Below are 20419 nucleotides of genomic sequence, written 5' to 3' on the forward strand. Positions count from 1 at the left end.
AACGACCAAAAGTCAAGAAACGAGGTGCGTGGAGGAGTGTCTCAAAAGTGTAGAAGAGCAAGAGGATTAGGTAGAATCGAGTCACGCTCCTGCAGTTTACTGTCAAGCAAATGACCCCGCGACTGCCCTTTCCCTTGCCCTTTTTTTGTGGCTTCTGCTTTTGGAACATGACTCTTTTCCATCTCTGCCTGAACCAAACTGACCTCTCGCCAGTGCCACCTGAGGCACTTGTCTTGATATAATCACGACTCTGTATGACCAAGATCGTCATACGGACATGCACAATGAACACTTGTCATCACATGTTGATCAGATATTCGTCCCTCCCCTTCTCACATGACTCGGTACAAGCATGTGTCTGTCCATCTTATCGATAGAAGATCTGCGGAGTTGCATCACCATCTAATCTCTTGGCTCCTCGAAATTTAACCAAAAAGCTACAGAAATGTCAGTTATTGATTGATGCTGATCGACCACCTCGAGCCAGTGGACCACCGAACCCATGGCTACCGACGCTCCCCCGTTCAAGCCTTCGCCCTTCTTCGACGCTGGCATCAAGCCCGTCCCCGACTCGCTCGCATTACTCCACCTCAGACGAGACCAGCTCGAGCCGCTCACTCTACACTCTTCCGCCGAACACGCCGATGGCTACGCTGAAGGCGCCGTGAAGAACACCCGATTCGGCTCCTTCCCCCACTCGACCCTGCTCGAGTCGCAATGGGGCCGCCAAGTCAGAGCCTCAAAGGTCGATACAGGCTCCAGAGGGCGCAAGAAGCGAAAGCTGGACGAGGCTGTCAGTGAAGCCTCGGATTCGCAAGCATTGAAGACTGCCGAACAGGCTGGGACTGGCTTTGTTCATCTGCTGCCCCCGACCCCCGAGACCTGGACTATAAGTCTGCCTCATCGCACTCAAGTCGTCTACAACCCTGACTACAGCTACGTCCTCCAGAGACTCCAGGTCCGCCCCGGTCAGACCATCCTCGAAGCCGGTGGAGGCAGTGGCTCCTTCACCCATGCCGCCGCGAGGGCTGTCTTCAACGGCTATCCGACTCAAACACAACCCAGATTCGGCAAAGTCTGTACCTTCGAGTATCACGAGCCTCGCGCCGAGAACCTCAAGAAGGAGCTCGAGGAGCACGGCCTGGACAGCATCGTCCGTGTGACGCACCGCGACGTTTACGAAGACGGTTTCCTCATCCATCAGCCAGACGCTCCCCAGCAGTCCCCCGACGCCAACGCAGTCTTCCTCGACCTTCCCGCCCCATGGATGGCACTGCGAAATCTCACTCGCCACCGCTTGTCGTCAGAGACGGCGCGCATCGTCGCCGATTCTTCATCCGCAGCCGGACAGGCTTCCCCTGACGCAGAGAAAGACACCAGTGACTCGACACAGCCATCTGCCAACACCGAGGAACAAGACACCTCTCGGCCCTTTGTCTCCCCCCTGGATCCCAATTCCCCCATCCACCTTTGCACTTTCAGCCCTTGCATCGAGCAGGTCATCGCCACCGTCGCCGCCATGCGCAGACTGGGCTGGACCGAGATAGACATGGTCGAGGTCATGCACAAGCGCATTGACGTGCGACGCGAGCGCGTTGGTCTCCACGAGGAGGGTCTGCGGGGCGTCAATGCCACCGCCGCCACTGTCGATGAGGCTGTCGGTCGCCTGCGCGAGGTCGAAGGCAAGTTCAAAGAATGGCACCAGGTCTCAAAGGCAAAGTCCCAGGCTGTGCAGAACGGAACCGCCGAGGATGCCCATCTACCACACGACAACTTCTCCTCGAAGCAAGCCCGTCTCGATCGCATCAAGAAAGAGCTCGGGGCCCGCAAGATCTTCAGCGAAGGTAGGCTGGTTCATCGCACCGAGCCCGACATCAAGACTCACACCAGCTACCTGGTCTTTGCCGTGCTGCCGGCAGACTGGTCTGAAGAGCAGGAACAAGCCTGTCGAGCCAAGTGGCCCGTCCACGGCAAGGTCACTGTGGACTACGATTCTGGAAAGAAGCAGAAGAAGAAAAAGAACCTATAGGTTTGCCTAGACTCGGAGAAATGAAAGTATAACGGAGGTTTCTATGATGCACCTCGGGTCACACAGCTATCTTTCCACTCAACGACACTGTCTGCATATGCAACGGAGGCCTGCCCGTGTCGCCGCATCTACCGGCTCGCGTCCGCCATGTAGCACGGTCTCGATGACCGCGACCTAGCTACCGATTGGTCACGACAGTCATGACTCTGCGCGAACCGCCGAGATACTCTTTTGCGATTACACCACGACGATCTTGTCCAACAACCCACTATGGGCGCAATCGCATGATTCGTGTAAGATGACAACGGAGACACTTGGGTGGGAATTCCTCTCGCAAGTTTTCTCCCGCCAACACACTCCCACCGGCGATCGGTTTATTGTGTTAGTTGTCCACAACCAGAAGAGGAACCACTCTGCACTCAAGAATTACCTGGGGCGGATACATGTATTCCTTCCAAACGGCGAACGTCCTTCGCTGCTCTCACTTTCGTAGGGCCTTTGCACTTGTCTATATCCTCAGGCCACGAAGCTCTGCCTTGCGCGCACGGGATTGCAAACCCCCACGCTGCAAGTGCACTGCACCCCTCTCTGTGTTGTGCAGTGTGCATGTTGCCCTGAGCGCCACCAGCTGGCTTCGAGGTCTGGGACCTGAACGGGGGTCGCCTAGACGGCACCGCTAGAGAGAAGCTGACAGTGGACATTGACCAGAGCTATCCAGCTGTCCCGTCCGCACCCCATGATTATCACCTCTTCCCCAAAGATAGCATCAGACGCCGATGTCTGTCCTAGACCGATGCGCCATGGCGTTGACACGTCAAATTCAGCTCTTAGCAACGATATCAGAGGGACTGTTATAGCATGCGCGTTGGCGTAAGCGGATCGCCCCGTGATGCACTTGTCACCTGGGCAAGTGGATACATGATATATTAAATGTGGAGAAGAAGCGAGGGCGGGATGTTTACTATAAAGATAGATCGCTCCGAACGAAGAGAGATACAGGATAGCCCTTCAAATGACCCTTGACTTGACCCTTGATTCGTGACCCTTTGTCTGATAGTCAATACAAGTAAAACCATGAAACACATCTTCAAGTGGTCCGACGCATCCGAGTTGTTTTCCATGACAAGTGACTTGTCGAGGAGACCGTCGCAATAACATTGGGAATCCGTGATCAATTAGATATCCGGCTTACATTCGCGATAAACAGTACAGTAGCTAAAGAATACCAAGTACAAGTACAGTACCTCACCAACGTACGCGAAGCAAATAACCCCCAACCCCAAACCCGCGCCGTTGCCATCAACCAGTGCTGCAGTGATGCGTGTGTGTGCGCCGTTCAAGCACAAAGCCGCCGCTACACTACTGCCCACAAGTCTCAGCACAAGCCCCCGACACCTTCCAGATCCACTCGGGTGTTTTTGAAACACAAAAGGTTACCTTAGGTCGGCTAGGCGCACGCACACGCGACACACGTGCTTTTGTCCGCTCTGCTCTGGCCCCTCTTTTTCGACGGCCCTGAGCAGTGCTCGCGCGTAGCAGGTCCCGTTTGTTGTTGACCATGCATTGCGCGCGCGCGCGCACACGCACACACACACGCACAGGCGCAGCAGAGGTATGAGGGGCAGGGAGGCTGAGAAACGAGAACGAGGCGTGTGGTCGCCGGACGGATCTGGTATATGCCAAGTTGTGGAGACCATGCGTGCGTGCATACATACACAATGTCTACAAGGATTCTCGTTCTGCTGTTGTAGAATGTACAGGTAAGGTAGGTACACGCTTCCTCAGCCCGCCCGTGCGCGCGCGCGCACGAACGATTCAGATGCTATGTAGGGATGCTATGTAGGATTGGTGGGGTTAAAAGTGCCGTATCCCGTTCGTTCTCAGATGCTTCTCCATGCATGGTTTACCGCATACACTATTACCGAACTGAGACTTCGATGACATGACACTAGAGAGGGCTGTGGGAACTGCTTTTGTCGATTGCAGAAACCTACGTGACTTGGTTTCCAGTGGTCTTTTTTGCTATTTATCTTATCTTCGAGATTGGCGAGGGGCAGATTGGAAAAGACGGCTATTATCGGGATTTCTTTCACTTCACCTATTGCTGGTAGCACCTTGACGCTTTTGTACTCTGGTTTTCGTGACGACCCCGCCCACACACTCTCTTGCGCCTGTTGAGTCATCGTATGGGGGCCAGACATCTAAGAAGCGTGGCATGGTACTGTACTACTCGTAGTGGACTACGTACTCAAAACATTGCTTGAACTTCTCCTCTTCTGTACCCCTCGCTTATATGTGAAAGACAAGCAGCTTGACACTTCTGCTGCATCCAACTTTTCCTCCTTCTGTTGAACACCAATCCGCGACTCGGGACGCCACTCCGGTCGATCACAAAAACCCGATATATATATACAGTACTGTACATAAGCGCACTGTATTACACTTTGCACACCACTGCATCGCTGGCTCGCGAGATATATTTGATATCACGATTGACTGCTGCTGCTGCAGCAGCTGCGAGTCAAGGAGATCCTCCTCCGACGAGCCGCTTCTTCTGCATATCGCCCCACCTCCCCTCTTCAATAGCTAGAACCCCCACGTTACTTGCTTGCTTGCTGCGTGTTTGTGCTGCTTTGCGTTTCCTATCACGACCCTTTTGCCGGCATACTCGTCATCATAGGCACCATCATCACATCAATCAAGCACTAGGTAGCTGCAGGGGACGGGAAACCTGAGTGTGATTGCGTGAAATCACCACCACCATCCAACGTGATCAGAGAAGAGAATAAGAAAGGACCGCACATCCATGTCTAATTCAGCCGCATCGGCGCACTCGTGACACAAGGCTCTTTTGACTCCTGCTCGGCTTGCGGCGCAGGCTTGTCTATCAAGACTTTTGACATTGACACCTGACAACTGACACCTTCCGGCCAAGAAGAGAGGAAGGGGAGGCCTTGATTTTTCTGGTCTTGCCAGGGCGGGAACCATCCTTCGTCTTTACTCTCCTTCAGGCCGTCCATTGCCAGGATTGGAACTGGCTCGACTTCGAGTTTTTGGATATATATTTTCTTCTGACTCATCTGTCTCGCCATTCACTACATATCTGTATTTCACGTTCTCGATATATCTGGTTTCCTTCGGGCACACGTTTCCTTATCTCTCATCTGCAACTTCAGAGACCGTCTTCGATCACAAAGATAGCTAAGAAGAAAAGAAAAAAGGACTAGGTTGTTCTGCTATCATTCCTTTCGATTGGATCATTTTACCCGGAAACCGGAGCATGAACTTGGAAACAAACCACTCTTCCTGGCCTACCACCAATAAACAAGAGAACACAAGACGACAACACTGCGGAAGCCTTTCCGAGTAGTAGATGGTCCATGGTGTCGTGGTGCTCTTGATCGAAACTCTGAGTCACTCCCCTATCTGATTTCTGTACCCGAGTCCCCGCAGAACCTTTGGAAAGAGTGTCCGAACACCTCAACCTCCCTCGCGCTCTTTCTTGAGGAGAGTCGGCCGACGAACCGAACAATGATGATGGACAAGTCCATGTCGTTGCTGAACGCCCAAGTGCAGTTCCTTGTACGTCACTTCTCAGCTCGTTGTTCTGATCTGGATTTTTACTTTGCTCAAGACTTCTTTCTTTCTCCTTGCTCTTCAGTTTTTCAAGACGTTTGTGCGACGGTGAGCGATCAGGTCTTGATGGACTACACTGGCATTCGTCAACACTTTGCCGAGAGACGAATATGTCTCCCACCTAAGCGAAACATGTTAAAAGCCCAATCACTTACTGCCCGTTCCCCCAGCCATACGTTTGGATATTAAAGTGAGACGAGAAAATACTGATAAGACCAGGAAACACACGTAGCCTTAGTCCACATACCCCTACCCCTCTACCCGCACTTCCTCCACCCAATCCTCAAACTCCTGACCCTCTCCGACCGCCAACAACAAGGACAAGACGAACAAAACAGCGACGACAGCAACGACGATGAAGAGTCCAAATACAAGCCCCCGCGCCGGCCCTGGGCCTTCGTCTTCCCATTCGCCAACATCTCCGTGACAACAGTCGAGTGCTCGATAGTGTGTCCCCGCCACCTCGTGCAGGAGTTATTCGTGCCTCTGATCCAGCGATTGGATGAAGAGGCGCGGGCGCAGATCTCGATCAGTGCGGAGAACTTCCTGGTGATCCAGATCGGAGGCGAAGGGATGGAGGCTGGGCAGAGGGTTCTGGATCTTACTGCGCCGTTGGCGCTGGCTGGAATGTGAGTTTTTTCCTTTGTGATGGACAGGGCGAACTGACGTGAAACAGCTCGATATTCTTCATCACGAGTTACTACAACGACTTCATCCTCGTGCCGCAGGAGTCGCGATCAGAAGTTGTCCATGCGCTCGAGGAGCAGGGCTTTGCGTTCGAGGCATATATCAACGGCCACTCGTCGGCGCACATGACTAATCTCTCGTCGCCGTTACATGGCGTCCATCATCACCGCAACACGTCTTCGACCAGCCAGGCCGAGCTGCAGCCGCAGCAGCAGCAGCAGCAACAGCATTGCCCTCCAGGTACCCCTCCGCCCACGACGGTGGCAGAATGGCAGACAAAGACATTCACGACGCTGCGCAGAAAAGGCATAGAGCCACAGATCGACGAGACACTAGAGCTCAAAACGTGCGCAGGATACCGCAGCGACGACCAAGCGATCCAAGACAGGTTGATTCTAGGCATCACGAAGAGCCTGCTCAGCGGGCCTCGGTTTCTTTCGATAACACTGACCGAATTGGACACGGTGTCGCTGACGCTCGAAAAGGGACTTTTGGACCAGTTCCCTGCCTCCGGGCGGGATATTCTCCTGCAGGACGACAGGACGCACATGACCATCGTGCTCGACCTGCGCGGCTTGCCAGATGACAGCACGGGCATCGTGTGTGGCGTTGCCGGGCGGTTGATAGAGCGCATGGCCGGCCAGGGTCCGCCGTTCAATATGAGTTATCTCTCCACGGCCAAAGCGAGTAATGTCATTGTCGAGCAGGATGAAGTCGAGCATGCGCTATTGGCGCTTCGGGAGGAAGAGGCGGCGTGAAAGAGCAGCTCAAGTGAGCGACAGCGGAGATCCACCTGCGCAAAAGAAAAGGACAGAGCATGTGTGCTGGATGAATGACTCGAGGGTTGTATGAATTGCATGCCAGGGATGAGACCATGAAAAACATGTTTTTGTTGACGAAAAGGGATCGATGGTGCGCGCGCGCATCTTGGCTGTATCAAGCAGACGCGGCAGCATTGCGGGTTGGTGTAGTTGTGTGGCAGAGTCTGTCGAGTCCGTAGCCTGTCGATATTATGGTTACCTCCATCTGTGTCGGATAGCTTTTGTGTTTCTTTCCTTCCATGCCTGTTCAGTAGCAGCAGCAGCAACTGTAGAGTAGCGCTTAGCTAGCTTCATGAAAGAGACGAAGACCAGTGCCTGGCGGCGCTTGAGCGGGAGACGACCAGGTAAACAGACGAAAGCGAGTAGAGGCGAGAGCAGGCCTTCAACCCCTCCGAGATCTGCCTCGTAATCTCACCCAAAAGCGCGATCCATCTGCAGCCCCAAATCATTGACCTCAGCATCCTCATTGACCACCATTCCCCCTCCCTGCACCACATCCTTCTCCCCACCACCACTCACTCCACCCGCATCACCCACCTCCACCGCTCCTTTCTCCTCCCCTTTCCTCGCCGGCCTCAACATCTTCTCCTCGCTATCCAACCACCCAGGCGCCTTCCGTCTCTTCTCCATCAACTCCCTCTCCCTGATCCCCGCAAGCCACCCCTCAATCTCCTCACGCGCGCGCTGCTCCGCCAGCCTCAACTGCTCGGCCAACGCCCTGTTCTGCGCCAATATCGCGCGCGGATGGGCGCGAAACCCCGAAGCAGAGGTCACATATGCGGGGAGCGCATCGCGGGGGTCTTCGCTCGCAGACGAGTTCGCGTCAGTGGTTGGTTTCGAGGAGGCGGACGGCGCAGACGAGAGGATGGAGGGAGGTAGCGTCGAGGGGAGCGTCGCGTAGTTGTGTGGTAGGGTTGGCGCTTTAGGCAGGGTTATGAAGGGCGATACGCTTAGTGGGACTTGGGCTAGGATCGGGTTGGTGTCTTTTTGGGAGAGTTGGTTAGTTTGTGCGCGTCTGGCTGTTGGGGGGCGTTGGGTGAGGGAGGGGTGTGTGGGCTGGTCATGGGTGTGGGTGGGGTTGGGCACGCACTTTCTGTTTGCATGTTGGTGATGCCGCCGCAAGGTTGGAGGGTCAGAAGATGTTATATGAGGTCGAGTCGATGTGCATGTGATGGCGTTCTGATGTATTGGTATAAGAAGTGCAGGGGTACAAATAGCTGAGGCAGCTGTCTGTGTCTGTGCAGCCGAGTCATCAGGCAGTCACCGTCGCAATGGATAAGGTTGAGGGGCTTTAGGCTTACCTCGCATCTGCCTCATACTGACACCGCCGTTTGAGGATGCGGCTTAGTTATACTCGACACAATGAGGGTCTGCTTGATATCCCAAGGGTCTTTCGGATTTGCGCTCGAACGTGATTAACTTAATTTGATGAGATATATTGATGCGCTGGGGAGTTTCTAAGTGCTGTTCATTCGTTTGCATTTACATGTCCTCATGCATCGTATGTCACTTATCCATCCGGCCTCATATCGCAAGGACACAAGTGTGGTTTGCCATAATTCGTGAAACAGTCGAACCTAACGTTGGCTACTGGAGCAGTGGATGTGTACGAAGGACATACACATCAAGAATCAATAGTAAGAGGTGCAAAGATCGTTGGTCAAATGTTTCGATCACAGTCTTGTGAAACATAGAAATCGTTGGTACAGCATACAACAAAGTCCGCCATAACCAAACACCGCCAAAATGCGTCGTTGCTGCAACACCTCGCTAATAATACAACATGGTTGACCCCAACCATGGAATGAGAAAACAAAACTCCGGTGACCTCATTATTTTCGTGAAAATAGGTGTCGTGCCTGTGTTTCAAGGTGACATATTGGAACAAACGTCCCGAGTTGTCTAAGTTTGATCAATCTCGAACCTCCATCCGATAATGAAGAAAATCAAGCTCGTCGATGGTACAACTTCAGATTGGACTTGAAAGATTACTGGGACTCCATGCTAGAGTTGGAGGTCTCTGGTCGAAGACCGCCGACGTTATGCTCAGCAGGAGACGCCCTTCGGCGAGCTGCTGATGATGTGGCCATCTCGAACTGATGCTTGGTGTGTTCGTGCATAAGTCTGATAGATTATAGTTGGTATAATGAACGAGGTAAGATTTCTAACTTCTCAATACGAACCTCATGTAGGACATGCGTGCTTCCTCGGGGTTGTCCAGATCAAACTGGTTAGAGAAGTTGTATTGAGATGACATGGGAGCAGAGAAGTCCTCGTTGACGTAGACCATGCTTGAAGGAGCCGACATTTTGATTGTGTATGTGATCTGAGTGGACTTGGGAAAAGATACAAAGTTGATAGAAATGGTTCACTGTCGTGATGGTACTTATTTGATTAGGCTTATTTGAATGATGGAAAAGAAGGTCCTGTCGGGTGCACATGGTCGCAGACTTATATTTCGAGACCCCAGTCGCTTTCCAGAGCCTCAAGAGCCAAATGAGCCTCAAGAGGCTCAAGAGGCTCACCGACGAGTGTCGACAAGTGGGACCGAGACGTTGGACCCTGCCTCGCTAGCTCGCCACTAAGATCGACAGATGACGGTAAGACCCACAGGGGTCCTAAGCGAAGACCACCTTCTCAAGACACCCAGCGAACACGATAAGGCCAGCCGCCCACACGACTCTCCGCATCGGCTGGATCTGATTGGTCAGGGGCAAGGTCGCGACCTTGGACCATGGATACCGTACCTTTCCCGCCCCGTGTACTTGTTGTCATGGTATTGAGGAGGACCCTTGAAGATCAACATGATGTAGTCTGGGGCGAGATAAATGTCCGTGTTCTCGGCCTTAGTGGCAGCCTCATGCGGAGTGCTAACGTAGCTGTGTGTAGGCAGGACCCGAAAATACGTCCCTCGGTTGAGTGGTCGAGTCATCCACCCGTGAAACGAGGCTTCCTTTGTTTGGATTACAGGTGTTCAACTGCAAAACGGAAAAGATTCTAGACAAGGTAGCCAGTTTTGCTGCTCCCATGGATCTGTTGAAAAGTGCCTACACAGCAGTAGCCTCTTTTATTATGGAGCCGCATCAAAATTGTGCCCACTGCAGCAAAATCCAATATTACGCTGGAGTACCCATTACATACCTTACCTCACACACGCGAACTGGATGCTGAAATGCATCACTTGTCACAAATGTCGTAGCCATAACGGCTCAGCACCTTATCTGCCCTGTGGGCTGCATAGAATTCATACCGGACGGCAGAGGCTTTCAGGGTCTCGCGGTTTTCAGTCGAGTCAAGCGTGACGTGAACGGCGGGAGTGACGTATTATTCAGCAGTTTGCCGTCTCGTTTGACGTCAGAGCCCCCGGGTCGGTAATAGATGATGCATCACTCCCTCCTATTGTCCCGTGTTTAGGATTACCTAGGCTGGGACTTCACACCTATAAGCAAATATCACTATGGTAATTTGTGCGACAGATCATTATGCAGCAGACGACTCCACAAGCGTAGTAGTGTGTACCCATAAATCGCATATCAGTCCACTGAAAAGCGAAATAGCCACTCGTTGAATTAGCGAGGTCCTTTGTACCTTCAGCCGAAGTGAATAGTCCGAATGCTCACCATGTCAGCCCTATGACACAGTGCTCTGGTGACACAAGTACCTTACTGTTCCGCGCTTCTAGACCCGAGTTTTGCATCCAGAAATGGACAAGACAACTTGCGCTGATGCGCAGATACCTCACGTTCTCCATCTCATTAGAGCGGGCCTGTGTTCCCCAATAACACGGTCAGGAGAAGATCTGCAAAAGGTGGGCATGATGAATTCGCTGTGTGCTGCAAGAAGCAAATGTACTGTTGGCACGTCACTGCCTGTATTGCGTATTGAGTTTTCCTTGGTCCGGACAACTTCTAGCTTGATGTATGTTTTCTTATGCTTCGAATGATGCCGGCTGTTCTACTGTCATTAGATATGAACTATCATCTCTCAAGGCAGTTGAGTACGACATACTGTACACGCTTGACTATTATGCTGTGCGGTCCTCGTAGCGGCCGCAAGTATTTCTGCGATCCGGCCGAGACCCTATTATCTCTCCCTCGGCAGAAAATATGACTTTTTGATCTGACGATGATGAATGACGGCTCTGAGGTTGTCCGTCATTGGCCACCCAAAGGAAGAAAAAAGGTACAACTGACACGCATAGATGAGCTTGTGTGAGCCGTAAGTAAAGGCTTGACTAGTCCAAACACGTGTGTTTGTGTGTACAGTATCTGTGTGTGCTCGCACTGTGTGAATCAGGATCATGATATTAACGGCGACGTCAGAACCTCACGCTTGGGCCTGATGATGTATGAACTGTTGGAAAGCAGTGACGCCGAGTCAACCCAGGCTCCACCAGGTACTGTACCTGCCCTAATAAACAAGTGTCGCCGTTCAACATGATGTATAGAGGAATGCGGTCCTAAACTTCTAGAGAACGGCTAATGTCATCTCCCCCACAATTGACGGTACAAGCAATCTCTGCATATGCGCTACACACCTCAGTTACCTAGCTAAGGTATACTCGAAACTGCGCAGTGGAGTAGATATGCATGTGCCTTTCGGAAAAGCACTGATGGAGCCACCTTGCTGTGAAAGGCTGCAGGTACGAAAATGACGTCGTTCCGCACTGTGATGTCGATGCTAGGCTTGTACACCTGTACAATAGTTGGGACCAGTTCGTGATCGCCCACCTAGGCGATGTGCTACTCCCACAAGGTTTTATTGCTTTCTTCGTCATGGCACTAGGACATCCCTGTGTCACAACAACACCACTTCGGCAGGAAGTTGAGGTAGTGGGTATGCGTGCTATTGTACCTCTATGAGAAAAAGGACTCCTGGCAATCCGCTTTCTATTCGCCTATGCGGCCTGGCCAATTATATCACGAGGACCAAGATGAGGAGTAAGATCAGCACGAATATCAGCAGGGCGATGCAGCAACTCGAGTAAGTGTCTGCTCGGCTGTTAGCAAGAGTCGACATGACGGTGTTATCGTACCATGTACCCTCGTTCTTTCGGATGACCCAACCAATCTTCTTGATGCCATTCTGTAATTTGCCGCCAACACGGTCAGCTACGTTATCAACGTCGTCGAGCAAGTCGGCTTGCTCTTCCAGCTCGCGGCCCATAGTATCTGCCTGGGCACGCAGATTCCCCACTGTCTTGAATACGTCATCCAAGGCCTCGTCCTGTTCGTGCATGATCTGTTCCTGGCGCTGCTGCTCAAACTCGCCGTAGGTGTCCCCAGCCTCTTCGTCATCGTCGAAATCATTGGGGTGAGGCAGTGAATCCGGGTGAGGCTTCGCATTGAGCTGTGCCTCATGTACGGTCTTCGCAAGCTCTGTATGCATATCCTCTACTTCGGCCGCGACCCCCTCGACCAGGCTTCGCCGTCGCTCCACCTCGTCAATTTCCAATCCATAACGGTAAGGATCATGCTCGACTGCTTTGACGCTATCTATCAGATCTTTCAAGTCCACACTCAGATCTTGGAGAGTAGTCTCGAGTTCGGATCGGGCTTCCACTAATTCGGGCGAGGTCGCGGAGGATGCCGAGGATCTAATGCGCAGGTATGAATTGAACAACGGCCTTGTCGTGTCTAATAAGGAGAGGACATCACTAGAAATTTGGTTAGGCTAGTCGCACTGTGAAGCCAGTTCAAAGGTATCTGCTTACGCCTGCACCTGGAGGAATGGATCTTCTGAGCTCATCTCTCATGACTTGCCCAACATCAATAGGGGAAGAAACAAGGAAGAGTGTGGGAAAATGCCAGGTGGTTATTGTCTTTGTATCTAGCTCTCACTCCGGTCTATTCGTGTGTCATGTTCAGTTGCTGCTCCAGAGTGTCCAGCAACAATGCAGAGGCGTGTTTGACAATGGCAACAACTATTGTACTGGTCAGAAATCCCGGAGATTTACGAACTTCGATGCACGTTCAGACGCCAGGGTAGAGACCAGGCTCAATGGAGTAATGCAACGACTTCATGAATCGATAAAACACTATAAATCGAACCTTGGTGGATATTGCTGATTCACGGGCGACCCTGACCCCAGGATTGCTGCAACAAATAAAAAAATGCAGATCAAGTAATTGATGATTTTCTTGGGTATACAAAAAACCTTGAACATACTGTGCTTTTGCACTGATTGTATGCATACTGCCAATAATACCTGATTGGTCGGGGTGTCTTGGACATCCAAGCGGGTTTCCCCGAGAAGCAACCATGGGCCCGGAGTGTTCCCTACCCATCTCTCACGAGTTTGAGAGTCCTGAAAGTTATGTCGATGCTCTGCTGAGATATGTAGCCTCTTCAGATCTGTTGCAGACACTATGCGGCGGCGTCCACGTGCTCGACTTCTTCACTCGAAAGCCGGACTTTTATAGCCTCATTCTGCCCGAGCACTGGCGGGCGTTCTTCAAAGCTCACGATATCATGCACACTCTCGATTTCTTCATGAGAGAAGATCTTGCTATCTTCGACCAGGATGACATACTGCAATGGCGGGACGGACCCCTGCCGCCCGCTGACTTACTTCAGTACGTGCGTGACGTTCGAAAGTTCTCGTTGAACCGCAAGGTTGACTACGGAGACGCTCGTCTGAAGAGTGAGCCTCACAAGCTGGCGAACAATGTCTCGCTTGGAATGAAAGTCAAGAAAGTGCACGAAGTCTCGCGCCTGGCTAGCTACGTTGACCAGCTCACTAGCGACATAAAAGCGTCGCAGGATCGTCCGATCACACACTTGGTTGATTTTGGATCAGGGCAGAATTATCTGGGCAGGGCGCTTGCTTCTGAACCATACAACAAGCACATTATTGCCGTGGAGAGCAGGCCACACAATATCGAAGGCGCGCGAAATTGGGACATCAAGGCTGACCTAGCACCGAAGAAGGAAAGGGTCATGCGCAACAAGAAGGAGTATCGTGAGCAAATGAAAATGCATGCAGAGGCCAAGCTTGGAGACGAGCCAAAGGCTACGCGACATCCCAACCAAGACGTTAAAGGTGAGAGAGGCTTCTTCGCGAGGAACAAGACTCCACCAGAGCCCTCTAGTCAGACAACCCTGCAAATGTCAGCGCAAGGTATTGGGAGCATCCAATACATTGAACATTACATCAAGGACGGCGACCTGTCTCGCGTGATCGATCAGATTGTCGACCAAGATGCAGTCAGGGGAGCCGTGAATGGAGAGCTGGTAGAGGCGAGCAAGGAACCTACGGATCCCTTCGTGGAAGGCAGTCTGACTATCAAGGACGAAGTCAAGGCGGTCGATCCAAGTCTGATGGTTATATCACTCCATTCATGTGGAAACCTTGTGCACCACGGAATCCGCTCTCTGCTTTTGAATCCGGCCGTATCTGCAGTCGCTCTGGTTGGGTGTTGCTACAACCTCCTTACCGAGCGACTCGGGCCAGCGACTTACAAGCTCCCTGCATTACGCTCCAACCATCCACGACTTGTCGAGACGTCGAATGCGTGTGACCCCCATGGCTTCCCAATGTCAGACCGACTATGTAAATACATGTCGAAGGAGGGCAGAGGAGTACGACTGAACATCACTGCAAGGATGATGGCAGTTCAAGCGCCTTACAACTGGGGAGAATCAGACAGTGACATCTTCTTCACCCGGCATTTCTATCGAGCTCTCTTACAACTCATCTTCCTGGACTGCGGAATCGTCGAACAGCCCAAGAACGAGCATGTCGAGACCAACGACGGTAGCCCCTTGGGTTGGAGTGGTGGCACAGCACCGATCATCATAGGTTCGCTGAAGAAGTCATGCTACAGCAACTTTGCAGCCTACGTCCGAGGAGCTTTGGAAAAGCTGGTCCGAGATCCTGAGAGAGGCCCGGTGTTCCAAGAAAAGATGGGTCATCTAAATGACGAGGAGATCTACGCATACGAGACCAATAATGCCGAACGCAAGAAGGAACTCAGTGTGATATGGAGTCTCATGGCTTTTAGTGCCAGTGTCATTGAAGCAGTCATCGTCTCGGATCGTTGGCTTTTCCTCAAGGAACAGCCAGAAGTGGCTGAAGCCTGGGTAGAACCAATCTTCGACTATGCTCTGAGTCCCAGAAACTTCATTGTTGTGGGGATCAAGCGATAAGCGGACAGATGCATCCTGGAAAGGAAAGTCTGCGAGAGCATGTATTGCCGCTGTCGTCACTGCATCTCTCTGTTCAGTTCTACCAGAGCATACAATCACCACTCACGAACATTTCAGGGAGACCGTCAAACGATGTAACTTCGTGATCATGGGTCGTCCACGCGGTTGGCGTCTCCGCGACACTTCCAATTCTGTTATTAGATGTACTCACGGATGGCTACGTTCAACCAGATGGCACGCAGACAGTTTCGCGATCAATGTATTCTAGGATTGGCTCACGGGACCAGCTACCGCAAGTCAGACGGTCTCGGGGTTCGTGGACCACGTCCGTCGAATAAGCTCCAATTCCTCAAATTCAGACTCAAAACTCGGCAGCAGCTTCCTTATGTCTTAGCTCAGGAATCACAGGTCTCAGATTGAAACAGCCTTACCTTCAAGGTCGTCAACGTTCAAAAGAGTGACACCCTCGTCCCAGAGAGTACGCCAGATCGCGTCACGAGTGCTGATGGGCCAGCCCGGCTGCGTACATTTATTATGAGCCAACTATGACAACGCGGTGATTGGACATGAACAACATACCTGATCCCAGTAACGAACACCAATATTTTTCGAACTGGCAGCAGCGATCTGAGCGCGTAGCAAGGCGAGTTGCGTAGCATTGAACGACTCATTCCTGACCTCACCGAACTGCGTCGCAAAGTCCGTGCTCGCGATTGGACTGACGTCGGCAGTGATGTTGGACGCGGTCGTGTTCAGCGCAGCGAGAGGAGCATCCCAGAAGAAGTCTCGCGGATGAGACGCATTTCCCACGCCCTGGACTTGATTCAAGGGCGTGTTTCCGGTTCCAATCACCGTGACTGCACCAGGCGTCACGCTCGTGCCATTGAATGTCGTGAGCCACCCGCCTTCGCGAAGAGGTGCAAGCGCTTTGATGACCTGTGGCCACGTTGTCGCGCCATCGGTCTTGACGTCAATCCACAGATATAATGTTTGAGCCGAGTTAGTATCGAAGACGCCGTTGTGGGTGGTACGAGGGACGAAGGTGGTGTTGGGGTTCAGACTGTGCAGCACCGAGAGGATCGGTTGGATGTAGAGCGAGTCCAGAGTGCGGGTGGTCGTGAGCGCACTGATCTCATGACCAACATACAAGGTGTCTGGAAGGGCAATCTGTCGATCAATTTACTTGCTCATGATAGCAGCGCCAAAAGCGTTTTGTTTGAAACTGACCATTAGACTTTGCAGGGTCATACCACACATCGGCTTCAACGCTCACGCCTCCCACAGAAAGCGCAGAGTAAAAAGGCACAGGACGCCAATAATCGTTATGCGAATGGAAGAACTTAGGGATAATGCCCTGAGTCAAACGAGTAGGATACTGATAGAGACTCGAATTGGCAGCATTAGACAAGATCTGCTGCAGTGGCTGAGAGAGTTGTGGTGACGCAGAAGAAGAAACATCGGATTTAGCATAGACTTCATAGACGACAAGAGCCGCAGCCAGAACAATCGAAGAAACCACCACCATATCTGCCTTTTTTGCCGCAATCTATACAAGAAGAACCAAAAGACAGACAGACAGTGGCGGACAAGTACCGACTTTATACCCCCAAAAAAAACCCCCAACTCTATATTCCCGCCCGCGGCGCACGATGTGCCCCCAACTATGAACCACAGCCGGGGCATAGGCACAGGAGTGGTTCCTGCACACTGCCCTGTGTAAAGGACATGACGATGCGATGCGATGCGATGCTACAATACAGTACAGCACAGTGATTCGATGTCGTGCTTTTCACTCATGACTGCTCTAGTCCGGAAGACTCGGGCCCTAGAGTCGGAACCGGAAACAAAACCAAAGACACACGTGCAAGATCGACCAATAAAGTCGCCCACGTGGGGGTGAGCCTCAGGTCCTTGACTTCGAACGACGCGCGTGGCTGCGTGCTTGGGTGTGATTGAATAGACGTATTGTACTTGCTTTTTTATAACAATGCGCCTGATGGGGGTGAGGTGCATTGAGTCGAGGGTGATGGGCTTGTGTTTATGGCTTCTGGTGGATCTGGAGTGTTTGTTTGCTTGTTTGCTTGTTTGCGAGATTGTGAGTTCTTGAGTGCTGAGTCGAGACGATGGCGCGGGCATGGGAATGAGAGAGATAAGGTGGGGACTCGAGTGTGTCGTCTACTATATACTTTCATTGGCAGTGATGTACTGTATCAACAGTGCCATCTCGCATATGATCAGACGGAGATACTCGCAAGAGAGAGAGAGTCGCGTGTGAGAGCGAACAGCCGACCGCGCCATGAAATTGATGTTATACTTACTAAACCAGTACTCGGCTACAGAGAACAACAAAACCAATCATCATCGAGACTACTTCCGCAACAACTCGGGAGATTCATAGGTTCAGTCCTTCCAGCCCGGCGGGATAAGGTGATGGATGCAATGGGACAATATACTCGTAGGTGCTCTGGTATAGGTTTATTCAGAGTCACATTTCCTGAACCATCCTTACTGGGCGAATAATCAAATCAAAACACAGCGGTAAATGTATCGTAGATATGGTCGCTCTTTTTTTGAGGTTTCCGCTTCCACCTTTGATGCAAATAAATATATTTCCAAACATTCACTCCCACCTACCTTACCCACCCATTCGTCCCTTCCAGAAACGCCTAATCGTGAATGCCTACTCGGAAACAAAAAGAAGAAGACCCAACAATGCTATCTAATCTAAGCCTCGAGCAACATCTTCCACAGCGCATTCTTCTCGGTAAAGTTATGATGAATGACATTGACGAGCCAGTACTCCTGCCTGATCTTGCCCAGCAATTTGGCAGACGGAGTTCGAGGCGGGTAGACGCGCTGCCACTCGCCCCAGATGCCAAAGGCCTCCTCGGCCCAGGCGCGGAAGGACACGGCCTCGATCATGGTCGGCGTGACGATTTCTTTGCCTGTGAAGCAGCCCCATGTCACGGGGTTCAGGCTATCTTCGTCTGTGGCTTCGAAGTCGCCGGCTGCGTTGCAGGCGAAGAAGGTCACGTCTTCGTCTTGGGCAATTTTGGCTTTCAGGCGCTTCCAGTCTTCGTTGGAGCAGAAGAGTTCGACAAAGGGCTGTAGTCATGGTGTGTCAGTGGGCTTGCTTGAAGAAGAAGGAGATGCTTTTGTTTGACAAACCTTTTGGAAGACAAAGCCGTGCTGCGGGCCCCAGCCGAAGATTTCATGGTTGCTGGGCATGCCATTAACCGCTGGCTGCGAGGCTACTGTCCACCAACCCTTTTCGATCAGACCCGCCAGTTCATTGCGGATGGTTTCGGTCTCGGGACTCAGTCCTTCCTCGCTCCATGGCACAGACTCGAGTTCTCCTCGCACGTGGCGCGTGAATATGCTCGTGACGTCCTTGGTGTCGACTGGGTAGCCCCATAGCCTCAATGCGTTCGGTATGGACACGTGCAAGCTGACGCCGTAGCCATCAATCTCACCGTATGCCGGACTGCGCGCATCACCCCAACGACCGTTGGGGAAGTCATCCCATGTCGCCTCGCGGCCGAGGGTGCCTTCGCCCTCGGAGATGGCGAGAGTGTTGGCTCGAGATGTGGGCTTCTCGCCCGGTACTCCTGCTTCGTCATCCGGTGCTACATAGCTGGCCTCGCTGGTGTTGGATAAGGCGCGAGAATCGGCATGGTCGACGATGACGCGGTTTTGAGGCGCCGAATTTGCTGTGGATGACTTGCGACGGACCTTATCCTTTGGGTTTCCGTCCACCAGCAAAAATCCATCAGCTTCCTCGACGGCGTTTTCGTCTGTCTGTCCTGGCGGTGGGATAAGCTGCGCTCGCTCGACGATGTGTGCAACGGCTTTCTCGAGATTCAGAGTGTAGAAGTGGAAGCCTCGGGGGGCTTTCTGGGGGCTAGCCTTGATGCGCTCGACCATATCACTCAGAATGCCAACTCCCACTCGCTTGACTGCCTCGTCGTCGCCTTTCACCTCCTCCAATTGATCCAGGACGGCCTCGGGTAATGCTGCGTGACTCAATTTCGCCGTTCTCTTCAATATGCCGTAGCTCTGAATAGGCATCAAGCCCGGGATAATCTGCACGTTTTTGAAAGCTCCACTCTCGTGCTCTCGTAGCCTCTTCTCAAAAGCCAAATAAGCGTCGACGTCGTAAAACAGCTGAGTCATGATAAAGTCCGCGCCCGCCTGTGTCTTCTCGACCAGATACTGCATGTCGTAGTCCGGGCTCTGCTTGTCAGGAGTCGACTGATCCGAGTGGCCCTCAGGGTATCCCGCGACACCAACACAGAAGCAGTCGCCATATGTCTTGCGGATGTACCTGACCAGATCGACAGCCCAGGTGAACTCGGTATTGCTATCATCATCATGATCATCATTATTCCCATCCTGGTCCTTGGACTGGGCTCCGTCATCGTCTCTGTATTCCTCGCTTCGAGGCGGGTCGCCTCTGAGGGCCAGAATGTTCCTGACGCCCAGCACTTTGGCTTGCTCGAGTGCCTCGTCGATGAGCTTGCGCGACATGTTCGTGCATGTCAGGTGCAGGCATGTCGTCAGCCCCAGTTGTCGTTGCGTCAGTTCCGCCAGTGCTAGGGATTTGGTCGATGTGCTGCCGCCTGCGCCCCAGGTGACATTGACGAAGAGGGGCCGCAGGGAATGTGCCATACGCGACAGACGCGCATGTAAGTTGGCGAATCCCTATGAAATCACAATCATGTATCGTGTCAGCGCTGCTGTTATGCTTCGGTCCCATATGGGCACGCTTGCGGATAGAGAAAGCGTTTCCGTGAGTAAATCATCCTACCCACCTGTTGCGTCTTTGGAGGGAAGAACTCGAGGGAAAAGTAAGTGCTGTCTGCTGGCAGAGCAGCGATCTTGTCCGTTATCCTCTCCATTGTGCTGTGTGTTTGTTATGTGTTGGTAGGAAGGTCACGTCTTCTCTATCATTATTTTTCTTTCTACACCAGATGACGAGTCGTGGAACAAGAGTTGCCGCAATCCACCACGATGTGGGGTCGTGCAGGCGCCAGACGTGGGGCTTACGCTATTCGCTTGCATGAGGCGGCATGAGTCAATTGCATGTGTTTTACATGGG

At 52.3% G+C, this 20419-nt stretch overlaps 8 protein-coding genes across 8 annotated transcripts; 3 read left to right on the forward strand and 5 right to left on the reverse strand.

The window, feature by feature from the left end:
* Window positions 1–502: 502 nt before the first annotated feature.
* AAFC00_006299 (uncharacterized protein) lies at window positions 503–2029 on the forward strand (the record flags this gene model as incomplete). The annotated part of the gene is made up of 1 exon (XM_069346237.1): window positions 503–2029. The coding sequence occupies one exon, from the start codon at window positions 503–505 to the stop codon at window positions 2027–2029; it is 1527 nt and encodes a 508-aa protein (XP_069197444.1).
* Window positions 2030–5563: 3534 nt separating this feature from the next.
* On the forward strand, window positions 5564–7110 carry AAFC00_006300 (uncharacterized protein; the record flags this gene model as incomplete). Its single annotated transcript, XM_069346238.1, has 3 exons — window positions 5564–5611; window positions 5885–6294; window positions 6342–7110. 3 exons carry the CDS (start codon window positions 5564–5566, stop codon window positions 7108–7110), a joined length of 1227 nt encoding a protein of 408 aa, XP_069197445.1.
* Window positions 7111–7584: 474 nt separating this feature from the next.
* On the reverse strand, window positions 7585–8276 carry AAFC00_006301 (uncharacterized protein; the record flags this gene model as incomplete). Its single annotated transcript, XM_069348319.1, has 2 exons — window positions 7585–8156; window positions 8264–8276. The coding sequence occupies 2 exons, from the start codon at window positions 8274–8276 to the stop codon at window positions 7585–7587; spliced, it is 585 nt and encodes a 194-aa protein (XP_069197446.1).
* Window positions 8277–9161: 885 nt separating this feature from the next.
* On the reverse strand, window positions 9162–9481 carry AAFC00_006302 (uncharacterized protein; the record flags this gene model as incomplete). Its single annotated transcript, XM_069346239.1, has 2 exons — window positions 9162–9297; window positions 9357–9481. The coding sequence occupies 2 exons, from the start codon at window positions 9479–9481 to the stop codon at window positions 9162–9164; spliced, it is 261 nt and encodes an 86-aa protein (XP_069197447.1).
* A 2606-nt stretch (window positions 9482–12087) lies between these two features.
* On the reverse strand, window positions 12088–12921 carry AAFC00_006303 (uncharacterized protein; the record flags this gene model as incomplete). The annotated part of the gene is made up of 3 exons (XM_069346240.1): window positions 12088–12164; window positions 12216–12829; window positions 12887–12921. 3 exons carry the CDS (start codon window positions 12919–12921, stop codon window positions 12088–12090), a joined length of 726 nt encoding a protein of 241 aa, XP_069197448.1.
* A 513-nt stretch (window positions 12922–13434) lies between these two features.
* AAFC00_006304 (uncharacterized protein) lies at window positions 13435–15321 on the forward strand (the record flags this gene model as incomplete). Its single annotated transcript, XM_069346241.1, has 1 exon — window positions 13435–15321. The coding sequence occupies one exon, from the start codon at window positions 13435–13437 to the stop codon at window positions 15319–15321; it is 1887 nt and encodes a 628-aa protein (XP_069197449.1).
* A 361-nt stretch (window positions 15322–15682) lies between these two features.
* AAFC00_006305 (uncharacterized protein) lies at window positions 15683–16846 on the reverse strand (the record flags this gene model as incomplete). The annotated part of the gene is made up of 4 exons (XM_069346242.1): window positions 15683–15699; window positions 15753–15840; window positions 15901–16475; window positions 16549–16846. The coding sequence occupies 4 exons, from the start codon at window positions 16844–16846 to the stop codon at window positions 15683–15685; spliced, it is 978 nt and encodes a 325-aa protein (XP_069197450.1).
* A 1199-nt stretch (window positions 16847–18045) lies between these two features.
* Window positions 18046–20219, reverse strand: AAFC00_006306 (uncharacterized protein; the record flags this gene model as incomplete). The annotated part of the gene is made up of 3 exons (XM_069346243.1): window positions 18046–18426; window positions 18490–20022; window positions 20133–20219. The coding sequence occupies 3 exons, from the start codon at window positions 20217–20219 to the stop codon at window positions 18046–18048; spliced, it is 2001 nt and encodes a 666-aa protein (XP_069197451.1).
* Between the last annotated feature and the right edge of the window lie 200 nt (window positions 20220–20419).

This window comes from Neodothiora populina, assembly GCF_041146345.1.
Source record: "Neodothiora populina strain CPC 39397 chromosome Unknown canker_contig_7, whole genome shotgun sequence".
NCBI classification, from domain to species: Eukaryota; Fungi; Ascomycota; class Dothideomycetes; order Dothideales; family Dothioraceae; genus Neodothiora; species Neodothiora populina.